The sequence below is a fragment of the Osmerus mordax genome, chromosome 27 (assembly GCF_038355195.1).
Source record: "Osmerus mordax isolate fOsmMor3 chromosome 27, fOsmMor3.pri, whole genome shotgun sequence".
Taxonomy (NCBI): Eukaryota; Metazoa; Chordata; class Actinopteri; order Osmeriformes; family Osmeridae; genus Osmerus; species Osmerus mordax.
Window position 1 is genome coordinate 6,864,693 of NC_090076.1, and position 12,103 is coordinate 6,876,795.

General features: G+C 53.6%; 1 protein-coding gene across 1 annotated transcript; it reads left to right on the plus strand.

Annotated features, from left to right (window-relative positions):
* Positions 1-6,963: 6,963 nt before the first annotated feature.
* rgs8 (regulator of G protein signaling 8) lies at positions 6,964-11,078 on the plus strand. The gene is made up of 4 exons (XM_067230423.1): positions 6,964-7,064; positions 8,123-8,184; positions 10,518-10,684; positions 10,884-11,078. The coding sequence occupies exons 1-4, from the start codon at positions 6,964-6,966 to the stop codon at positions 11,076-11,078; spliced, it is 525 nt and encodes a 174-aa protein (XP_067086524.1).
* Positions 11,079-12,103: the final 1,025 nt, after the last annotated feature.

Below are 12,103 nucleotides of genomic sequence, written 5' to 3' on the forward strand. Positions count from 1 at the left end.
CACTGCATGCTGGGAACTCTACACCTCCACCGAGCAACGTGTGATGTGCGCCCCTCGCCCTGCCAGTTCTCCTCGTATCTGGGTGTCTCGGGGGGATGGGGACGGGGGGACGGGGGGACGTGTGTTTACCTACGAGCCCTTCGTCATTGCATGTGTAACACGCGAAGCCTGCTTCTTCCTGTGCATGTGCCCGGGCATATGGCTCTGTGGAAACACATGTTTGTGAGGGTGAGGGGGGCAAACAGTATGAATGGTGATGGGGGTTATATTCGGCGGTCTATTCCGAGAGCGTACATCTTCGCCTGAGCCCTGATATCCTCCACCCTGTGTCATCAAACGCCACCCTCTCCTGTCCTGTCCTCTCCCTGCGCCCTCCTCTCCCTTCCCCCATCCTCTCCTCATTGTCCCTCCTCTCCTGCTGACATTGTAACAAGGGAACGGATAGAGAGCTGGATTAAAGGGGGGGGGGATTTGAGCCTTCTCTCTACTTGATGCTCCATTCCATTTGCTTGACATCGACCAACCCCGAGCGAAGCCTTCCGCGCTGCCCTCAAACTACCAGCCCTGTCCCCCCTGCCCCCCTGTCCCCCCTGGTCCACCCTGTCCCCCCTACCCCCCTGGTCCACCCTGCCCTCCTGGTCCACCCTGCCCCCCTGGTCCCCCCTGCCCCCCTGGTCCACCCTGCCCCCTGGTCCACCCTGTCCCCCTGGTCCACCCTGTCCCCCTGGTCCACCCGGTACCCCTGGTCCATCCGGTCCCCCCTGCCCCCCTGGTCCACCCTGTCCCCCCTGGTCCACCCTGTCCCCCCTGGTCCACCCTGTCCCCCCTGGTCCACCCTGCCCCCCTGGTCCACCGTGCGGACACCACACACACATCTGCACATCACCTCCATCACAACCACGTTGAGGGGACGTCTGTTGCACTTGTGTTGATCTCACGAAGCCTACTTCTTCCTGTGCATGTGCCCGCTCGTATGGCTCGGTGGAAACACATGTTTGTGAGCTGGTGCATGTGTGTGTGAGGGTGGGAGGGTGTGAGGGGGGAGGGTGAGGGGGGCTTACTGTATGAATGGTGATGGGGGTTCTATTCGGTCGGTCGATTCCGAGAGCGTACATCTTTGCCTGAGCCCTGACATTCTCCACCCTGTGTCATCAAACGCCACCCTCTCCTGTCCTCTCCTCTCCCTCCGCCCTCCTCTCCCTTCCCCCATCCTCTCCTCATTGTCCCTCCTCTCCTGCTGACATTGTAACAAGGGAACGGATAGAGAGCTGGATTAAAGGGGGGGGGATTTGAGCCTTCTCTCTACTTGATGCTCCATTCCATTTGCTTGACATCGACCAACCCCGAGCGAAGCCTTCCGCACTGCCCTCAAACTACCAGCCCTGTCCACCCTGCCCCCCTGTCCCCCCTGGTCCACCCTGCCCCCCTGGTCCACCCTGTCCCCCCTGGTCCACCCTGCCCCCCTGGTCCACCCTGTCCCCCTGGTCCACCCTGCCCCCCTGGTCCACCCTGTCCCCTTGGTCCACCCTGTCCCCCTGGTCCACCCTGTCCCCTTGGTCCACCCTGCCCCCCTGGTCCACCCTGTCCCCCCTGGTCCACCCTGCCCCCCTGGTCCACCCTGCCCCCCCCTGTCCCCCTGGTCCACCCTGCCCCCCTGGTCCACCCTGTCCCCCCTGGTCCACCCTGTCCCCTTGGTCCACCCTGTCCCCCTGGTCCACCCTGTCCCCTTGGTCCACCCTGCCCCCCTGGTCCACCCTGTCCCCCCTGGTCCACCCTGCCCCCCTGGTCCACCCTGCCCCCCTGGTCCACCCTGTCCCCCCTGGTCCACCCTGCCCCCCTGGTCCACCCTGTCCCCCTGGTCCACCCTGTCCCCCCTGGTCCACCCTGCCCCCCTGGTCCACCGTGCGGACACCACACACACATCTGCACATCACCTCCATCATGACCACGTTGCGATGAGCTTAGGTTGTCCTTAGACGCTTCGGCGCACCCACAACACACTCCTCCCCTTCCCCTCGGTTTCCTCCCCCCCCTCCCCCCTCGCTCACTCCCTCGCTCCCCCCTCCCTCCCTCCGCAGTCTCTGTTTCTCTCTCCCCCACGTTTTCACAGCGATGAGCTTGTCGCTTGGCTCCCCCTCTCTGGTTACAGACGCTGTGCATGTCTCCACACCAGAGAGCTGTTACCATAGCCAAGGACACGCATCACATCATCCCCCACACACACACACACACACACACACCATCGTTGGATAAACCGGAGCCTGCTCCTTCTGAAAGCCACGTTTGGGAGAGAGAGAGACCACCTGCGCCCTCAAACACCAGGCTGAAGGTAAATAATCCATATTCATATCACTGATATGCGAGTCTGCTACATAAGGCAGCTTTTGTTCGGTAAAGCCGGGATCTGAAGGAGAAGCTGTGTTGCTGTCAGGATTGAGAATGAATACGAATACTGTGGTTTGGTCCGATATCTGGACAGGAGAGATTTATTCAATGTAGTTTTATGCTGAATTTAGAGGTTTCTTCATACTTAAAGGAACATAACCAGATTGTGATCAATCGTGATAAACATAAATTGCTTTTACACGGTGCATACAATGTTGCCATTATGTGTACAATTGAAAAGAAAACTGTTGATATATTATTTCATGGTTTTATCTCGTTTTAGGATTGAATCCTTTCTATCGATTCATTTTACCTCCAAAAAGTTATGCTGTTGGTGTGCCAGTGTACGTATATGTCTATGCAGTATGCCACATAGGCAGAGAGGGAAATCAATCACCACCCTTCAATCCTGCCCTCATACCGTGGCCCAGGGGTTTATTGAGCCCTGTAAATGTCAGGCCGTGGATGTTCCACAGATGGAGAGGGGCTTTGAAGCCCCCACACAACCACCCACTCGGTCTTCCTCCCCGGGCATCAGGTCATCCTTTCAGTCTCCGGTCCAGGGCGACAAACTCCCTTTCGTTCCTCGCGGTCCGTCCGTCACTGGGTCGGACACTCCCGATTTCGCTTCTGCCGTCGCCGAAGTCGGACGCGACCCCAAACTGAAACTGGTTTCGCTTCGGCCGTTTTTGCGCGAGCGTGTTTGTTGTGTGTGTGTACGAGCCGCGAGGACCTGTGCTGATATGGGGGATGATCCTCTCTGGGGCAGTTTTAAACACGAGACGAACTGGACACAATCGCAGAGATGCTGTTGCAAAAGCGAGAAGGTTAGCTGCCCCGAAGCTTTCAACTCAATTTGTTTTGGTGGCTTGTAATCTCCAGGGAGGAGGTTTTGACAAGAACATCTCCCAATTACATTGATTTCATAAGTCTAATGGCTGGAGGAATAGATTAAAACAAGAAGAAACCTTCCTCACCGTAATCCACAGAGGAAAGAGCTCAAGCACTCAATCTCTACACTAGGCCACCCAATTGTGGTAAACCCACATCTGGGTTGAAACCAAAATGGGTGCAAATACTATTTGAATTCCACAAATCCAGTTATGAAACAAACCCAGCCTTGCCCAACGTGCCCCATCATACTTTATTCATTCATCTTATACATTTCGCAGACGGATTTCTCCAAAGCGACACACAAAAAGTGCATTATTAATGGCAGACAATCAAGGAGAGAACTGAGAATTGCATAGTTCTGACGCCGTTTCGGCGCTCAGAGCCCGCGGGTCGTGCCGTTTGCAGCGTGTCCAATGTGGCACTGAGCAACCGCAACAGCATCCTGTCCTGAACGCGACGCCGTGAACAATTCAGTCGGTTCCGTTCGCGAGGCTTCATCAGAGACACGACCAATTCCGACGTGGCCACCACAAGCATCCGTCTGCTCGAAATAGACGCTTCAGCTCTCCGGGGTTGTCGAGGGTGGCCGCGAGGAGCCTCTCTCTAACGGGATGTGAAAGGTGCCTTGGGCGAGTCGGTTGTTGTTTGACCTTGGCCGGCAACACTAGGTCTGGGGGCGGCCTGTAACAGTGATGCCCCTGCACGTCTCTCAGGGGTGAGCCATGGGAGTGGCACAGGGAAACAGGTGTCTGCAGGAGACATGGTTCGGGGACGGTGTAACACCGTCATGTCAAAACACCACTTGTGGCGGGTGGATGTCGGGTGAGAGCGGGAGGTGCGTGGAGGGGAGGTGGGGACGTCGACCTCACAGGTGGCCGGTGACCGCGGTGCACGGGGGGGAGCCTGTCAGCGGCGGAGTGGGTGACTGGTGGCGTTGCGGTGAGAGGCAGGGGGCCGTCGCTACCCCTCTCTCCCGAGGAGCTGAGGAGAGGGAGATTGGAGAGGAGGAGGCGGAGGGATGGAGAGTGGGATGGAGAGAGGGATGGATGGATGGATAGAGGGACGGAGAGTGGGATGGAGAGAGGGATGGATGGATGGAGAGTGGGATGGAGAGAGGGATGGATGGATGTAGAGAGGGATGGAGAGAGGGACAGAGAGAGGGATGGAGAGTGGGAGGCTGAGAAGACGGAACAGAGAGTACAAGATGGAGCTGGCTGAGTCACGTTTGGCCTTCCGGATGTTTGAGGGACAGCCAGGCAGGCAGTGACACAGATAGGCAGGCAGACAGTGAGACAGGTAGGCAGGCAGACAGAGAGACAAACAGACAAACGGCAGACACAGACAGACAGACAGACAGACAGACAGGCAGGCTGACAGCAGGCACAGACAGCAGACACAGACAGACAGACAGACATGCAGGCAGGCTGACAGCAGGCACAGACAGCAGACACAGACAGACAGACAGGCAGGCTGACAGCAGGCACAGACAGCAGACACAGACAGACAGACCCGGGAGGTCTGACCTGGCCAGAAACAAGATCCCAGACGGCCAACCAGAGTCCTGACCAGCCAGAAATAACCCAAACAAAGATGCCTCCCCCTCTCCTCCCCCTGGCCTCCCCCTCTCCTCTCTCTCTCCCTCCTCTCCTCTCTCCTCCCCCTGACCCCTCCTGGTGGAATCGGCACATCAGATGGCCCTCAGTGTGCTACAGAGCTTCCACTGGAAGGCTCAGACCTCCGACAGGGGACTCTTCAGAGGTTAGCTTCAGATCGGAGGCTCACATGCACAGTGCACGCAGAAGCAGAGCGTGCTGATACGCAGCCATGGTGATGCTGTTTATGTGAGACACCATCTGGGAGCATGGGGCAGGTTTTTCTCTACACGTGTAACACCTTTTTATGGAAAGGGGGGAAATAAGACTGCAGGGGAGCAGTGAGTGGTGTGACCATGTGACCAAATCAGTCTGTCTAGACCATGTTGCCATGCCACCATGGACCATGTGACCATGCAGCAAATCAGCTTTTTTGTGTCTCTATACCCATACTACCATACTATTTAGCATTCCAGCTAAATATTTAGTATGTCCCAATACAAAGTCTGTCAAGTGCAATCTGGCAAAAGTACCAGGATGCAAACTGGGATGGATGTCAGAGCATGGGGTCAAAGTTCAAGGCGCAATTTTCTGATGAAGTAATGTGTCCCAATTGTATGCATTCTGCAGTTGCACTTTGTAAGGCCAGCTGCAGTACTTAGAAACTAAAAAGTATGCAGCCTGAGATGCAGGGCTTATCTAGACCATGTGACCATGTGACCATGGTCACGTGACCAAAAGATCACGTGACCACTTGACCGTACACCAGATCAGCATTGTCTGGACCATGTCACAATGCCACATGAGAGTCTACAATGACACCTTAACAAGTGAAACAACTGTATTCGCTCCACTGCACATCCCACAATGCATAGCAGCACGCACTGGCCAGAGACACACCGTGGCACCAGCACATCTCCCGTCTCGGCAGCTCCAACTTCAAAAGAGGTCAAGGGAAAAGTGGAAACACCGCAATGCGCCAAAGCAAACTTCAAAGGGGTTTTCTCCAAACGCAGCACTTACACAGTTCTCTTCCCATGCAGACATTCCTTCAGGAGAAAAGGAGGGGGAAGGTTTTTTTTTTTTTTTTTTGCTTTTTTTCTGCAAGTGTGTGTGTGTGTGTGTGTGTGTGTAAGGGGGGGGGGGGTAACATTCTTAAGGCAACTTTGCTTCTCCAGAAAGCTAAATTTAGCAACCCCCCTTAGGAGACAACACTGATGCCTGACTGCATAGAACATGAACTGGCCGACTCCGACTGACTACATAGATCCGTCAGGAAGAGTTATAAATAGCTCGGCACGTGTTTGCACCCGATGAGTGCAGGGGATTCATCCCTCAGCCGTTAAACCGACCGAAAAGCACCGTTGGGCCCTGAAAACCACAGCAGACCGCAGACTGCTGAACGGCTTTAGACTGATGTGGGTCACTGGAAAAGTAAAGAATGAAAAAAAACAACATTTGGATACGCGGAGTGTATGTCATGTGTTACACCTGCAGTTGTTGTGTACACACAGGCACACAAGTCCACACACGCACGCATACACGCACGTGAACGCTCGTTATCGTTGTGTACACACACGCGCACGCGCACAAACACACCGTAACAATGTGCCGTGCCGTGAGATAATCCAGAGGAGTCATTGAGAGCTCGCTAGTCTGAGAGATGAGCAACACCATTCATTCAGAGTGCTTCCAGTGGATGAGGAGCATAGCACCTCGGGCACTGTTCCCAACTCCCAGCGAAAGGCACCCAACGTTCTGCCCCGACGCCTCCGCGAGTCCGACAGGCCGTGGAAAAACACACACTGTGCCTTTAAAACAATCGACTTGCTAAGTGGGCGTACTAATAGTCGAACAGATGGATGGATCTTTCTGCTGTGCTCGTCCTCTCTCGGAGGTTGGCGTGCGCGAGGGCTGGACTTGCCGGGCACGTGTTCTCCGAGCTCTCTTCGTCCTCTCCCTGGCCGAGGTGATTTACTGACTTCTCAGCAGACAGTGACGCTCCTTCCTCTCCTCCTCCTCCTCCTCCCTTTGCCTCCTCTGTCTCCCTCCCCCCTGCTCCCTCTCCTCCACCCTCCACAGGAGTTGAACCATGAAGACCAGACTGGGCTGCCTGTCCAATAAGTCGGACTCCTACAGCGACTTCAGCGAGTTCCTTCCCCCGGCTCAGGACACCTCGGCCAGGTGTATCAAGTGAGTGAACCTTCCGGAAACATGGAGATGTGAGACCATGTTTTGCATGTTTCATGCAGGAAATGATGCATTATTCAGTCCGCTGACAACAGGCCATTTCTGCTGCTACAGTTTCTGTTGTTGTCAATGAAATATTCATGTGTTCATCTGGCTTTTATCCAAAGCAACGTAGAGTTTCGGGGGTATTTAAACCAATAAATTCATTAAATCTGTTTTTTGTCCCTCTCCTCCTCCCTCTCCTCCTCTCTATCCTCCTCCCTGTCCTCTCTCTCCTCCTCCCTCTCCTCCTCCCTCTCCTCCTCTCTCTCCTCCCTCTCCTCCTCTCTCTCCTTCTCTCTCCTCCTCCCTCTCCTCCTCTCTCTCCTCCCTCTCCTCCTCCCTCTCCTTCTCCCTCTCCTCCTCTCTCTCCTCCTCCCTCTCCTCATCTCTCTCCTCCTCCCTGTCCTCTCTCTCCTCTTCTCTCTCTTCCTCCCTCTCCTCTTCTCTCTCCTCCTCTCTCTCCTCCTCCCTCTCCTCCTCCCTCTCCTCCTTTCTCTCCTCCTCTCTCTCCTCCTCCCTCTCCTCCCTCTCCTCCTCTCTCTCCTCTTCTCTCTCCTCCTCCCTCTCCTCTTCTCTCTCCTCTTCTCTCTCCTCCTCTCTCTCCTCCTCTCTCTCCTCCTCCCTCTCCTCCTCCCTCTCCTCCTTTCTCTCCTCCTCCCTCTCCTCCTCTCTCTCCTCCCTCTCCTCCTCCCTCTCCTTCTCCCTCTCCTCCTCTCTCTCCTCCTCCCTCTCCTCATCTCTCTCCTCCTCCCTGTCCTCTCTCTCCTCTTCTCTCTCTTCCTCCCTCTCCTCTTCTCTCTCCTCCTCTCTCTCCTCCTCCCTCTCCTCCTCCCTCTCCTCCTTTCTCTCCTCCTCTCTCTCCTCCTCCCTCTCCTCCCTCTCCTCCTCTCTCTCCTCTTCTCTCTCCTCCTCCCTCTCCTCTTCCCTCTCCTCTTCTCTCTCCTCCTCTCTCTCCTCCTCCCTCTCCTCCTCCCTCTCCTCCTCTCTCTCCTCCTCTCTCTCCTCCCTCTCTCCATCAGGCTGTCGACAGACGAGGTTGTCCGATGGGCTGACTCCTTTGACGTCCTGCTTTCACACAAATGTAAGTCTTCGTTGAGTTGACTCTCAAACGCTACGTCGGTCTCAAACACTACCTTGGTCATTCTGAGGCAGGGCCAGAGGGAAGCAAATTGAGAATGCAGAGGAGGGTGGGGAGGATGTTATTGACAGGCAGTGCCCTCATTTTGGTGACCTTGTTGAACAGACCACTCAAGTATCTTTTCATCCTGCCTGTCTCTCTCCATCCTCGTCGTTGCCCTGTTAACTCTCTAGAACTAATTCAGCTCTGCTAATGGATACTGCCAGAGACTCACTGAGTCACACAGTTGACAGTGACCTTGTCACACACACACACACACACACACGCTCATCACGCTCCCTCTCTCTTTCTTTCTCACACACACACACACACACTCATCTCTCTCTCTCACAGACACACATCTCTCTTAAACACATACACACACTCACTTCTCTCTCACACACACAAGCACACACACATCTCTCTGTCACACACACACACACACACAAGATCAGAGACTGGGTGACATCTATGAGAACAGCCTGTCTGTGTTCCCTTGTCCATAAGTCACACCAAAGGACCGATTCAGAGCACTACAAATAGCTCTGAAAGCTTGGCACATGACTTGAAGCAGGAAATTAGCTTTCTGACTGTCGCGGACAGCAGACACCGCTATCCATTAGAGTTGCGCCCTCCTGCACCCACTTCCTGTTGGCTCTGGAGTTTGCCAGGACCAGTAAACACTGATGAGAATATGACATCAAATGTCAGGCCAAGTCCACCACCTGGACGTTTAGTCCACCAGGAAGCTGCGACAGCGCAAGCAGTAAGATGTAAGATGTCCACTGCATTGTGTCGGTGGCCTGTTTCTGAGGTTTAAAAGGGCTTTGTCCTCGGAAAACGAGGCGGAATTGCTCTTTCCCTTCTTCCGCTGAACAGAAACCACGTCCCCCCCCTGCTTCCAGCGGAAGGAGGGACGGGTGTCAGGGCGTCATGGTAACGTCACGGCTCTGGCCAAACGGAGCCCCTTTTCAAAAGCAGGTAATTGTACTTGACGAGGACACTGCAACAGCTGCAGGCGGCACCTGGGATAGGCTGCTCATCTCCTTCTGAGGAGACGGAGTCACAGAACGTTCTGGAAGCTCTCCTCGCGCACAAGAGGGCACCCGCATGTCAGGCTTCCGATCGAGCGGGCGAAAGGATCTCGCGCACACGCGCGCGCGCGCACTCAAACGCACGCCGACTCACACACTCTGACACAAGCACACGGGCGCGCGAGCTCAAGCACTCAGGCACACACACACGCACTCCGACATACAGTCCACACCAAAAAACACCTCGACGCACACACACACAGACAGACAAGCACACACAGATGACTTTAATCATTGTGTAAAGGACACGGAAGGGTTGAAAGAGGACTGCTTGTTCTCTCGAAGCGGCAGGGGCTCAGACACTGTTCTCCCTGTTCCTATTGGCCAGCGCAGATGGGATTCTGCTATCGCTTTTGCCCCCACTCCTACTCCGACGCCGCAGCTTCGTTTGTGCCGCGGCTAATTGTGTTTGCTCGGTAGGTTTCGAGGTTGACGGCCACGAGGCGAGCACGCGGGGAGACACGGAGAACTGTTTTCTTTTTTGGATTGCCGCTCCGCCCCACAACGGGAGGAATTGAAAATCGGTGCTATTCCCTCAGGGACCCACGGAGGGGGATACGTGTCAAAGGGACGCGCAAAAGTGCGAGTGGTTGTTGGGTTTGGTGTCACTCTGTTTTGAAGACAGGTCAATGACCTTCTTGTTTTTCGAAAGCCCGCAAAGAGACAGCGTGAGCCATGTTGACGAGGGCTCTGCCTGATTGCACTCTCACTCACTCACTCCCTCCCCCCCTGTCTCTCTCTCCTGCTGCTTCCGGACTAATGTAACACAAGCACAGCAGAGGAGGAAGGGGAACAGGTCAACATGACACGGACAATAAAATAACATGACTTTACCCCCGTTTGTCTGCAACACTGAACACGATGATCATTTCTCTTGACTGCCGATGGCTCAGTGGGGGTTCCGGAGTGCCAAGTGTTGATGTTGCAATTCCTGTATGTCAGAGCGAGGGGTGACATGCATCGGAGAAAAACGTCAGCCTAGGATAAATATCAAGACGTTATCTTCAGCTAATTCATCTGAATGAGTTGCTTTTAGCGTGGAGAAAGGATGGGAAGTTTTAAAAGGGGAGGACTCTAGTGATCTTCGCCCGGAAATTGGGAGTCGGGCGATGCAAATCTTGTTTCTGGAATATTTCTGTTGTTGTTATTATTGTTGTCGACTCCTCTCACTGTCAGGGCCTCGCTTGTTGTTTTCTGTCGCAGACGGCCTCACCGCCTTCCGAGCTTTCCTCAAGACGGAGTTCAGCGACGAGAACATCGAGTTCTGGATGGCCTGCGAAGATTACAAGAAGATCAAGAGCTCGGCCAAGCTGGGGTCGAGGGCCAACAAGATCTACCGGGAGTTCATCGACGTCAAGGCTCCGAGAGAGGTGTGTTGAGTGTTAGTTTGTTTGTGTGCGCGTTACAAAATAATTCTAGGTTTACTTGACCAACACCACCCAAACCAAAGTGAAATTCGTGATTGCCCATCTTGCACGCCATGCACCGATCTTAGTTAGGAGGACTGTGTCTTGACTTCACAGCAACTGCCGACCTCCGCTGATTAAAGATGAAATGACTTCCTTCCAGGTCAACATTGACTGCAGGACCCGTGAGGTCACCAGGCAGGGTCTGGAGGACCCGAACTCGTCCAGCCTGAACGACATCCAGGCCAAAGTGTACAGCCTGATGGAGAAAGACTCGTACCCGCGCTTCCTCAGGTCCAGGATGTACCAGGACATCCTCAACAACACACGCTCACACTGCCAACGGAGGTCCGTGTGACCCCCACCCCCCCACCCCCCCCCCCCCCCGGGACGACACCCTGCCAGGCCCACCCTCCGCCCCCCCCCCATTTCTTTTTTCGTCCACCAGTCCTCCATGTTCGTGTCTTGAGGTGTAGGGGGGAAGGGTAGTTGTCAAGTACATTTTTGATAGTGAATGCTTATTTCCCTTTAAAGCACCATTTTAGGGGCAGGGGGCAGGCAGGTTGGGGGGGGGGCTTAGACATGATAGTGTGTGTGTTTACTCAGAGGCTAGAGGGAACACGCCCATCCTGTTCAAACTGTGTCTGGCTCATTTGCACTTAGAAAAAGGAAAAACCACATGACCTTGTTCTGTGTTGACTTGTACGGGTTAATAAGATACTGTTGATGTTTCTGTGTATCTTCCATGACCCCTTTACCATAGACGGCCGCTTTTGCTAATCAGAAATATCCTGCATGTCAATTGACACAATATCGTTATTTTTAGATGACAAAGACATTTGCTTACTGTGTGAATAGGACTGTGTGCATTGAGAGGATTGTTAACTGTTAATTGTTAACTAGCCAAATAGAACTAGATCATAGAAACTACAGTTAATTGAAGCGAAATTGAAAAGGTTTGTACATCTGCGAATGTATTTGTCGCTTTTAATATTATTAATTAATATGATAAAAAATCCAACAAATAAGCTGTAATGTGTGACTTGTGTGATATTACTGGAAATACATTGAAAAGACTGAATACAGAAACTGATTAGCTGTGGTAGCTTGAATGTAATTTTCTTGGAGATGAGTAAAAAATTTCCTCTCCCTTTATTCTCACACAAGAGCAAAAGAGCGGCCATACAGGAAGGAAGGAAAGACGTTGCAAAACTCATAAAAAGAAACATTCTCGCTTATTTGTCGAGGTTTATTTTGTCGGTCCCCGGCAAGAGAGACATAAAACATTTATGTTTAAAGTGTCTCTCTGTCTGCATCAGCCAGAGAAGTTGTTTGGGGAACTTTGTCCTTTAAAAATCTGGGACAAGAGACCCTAGTCTCGCA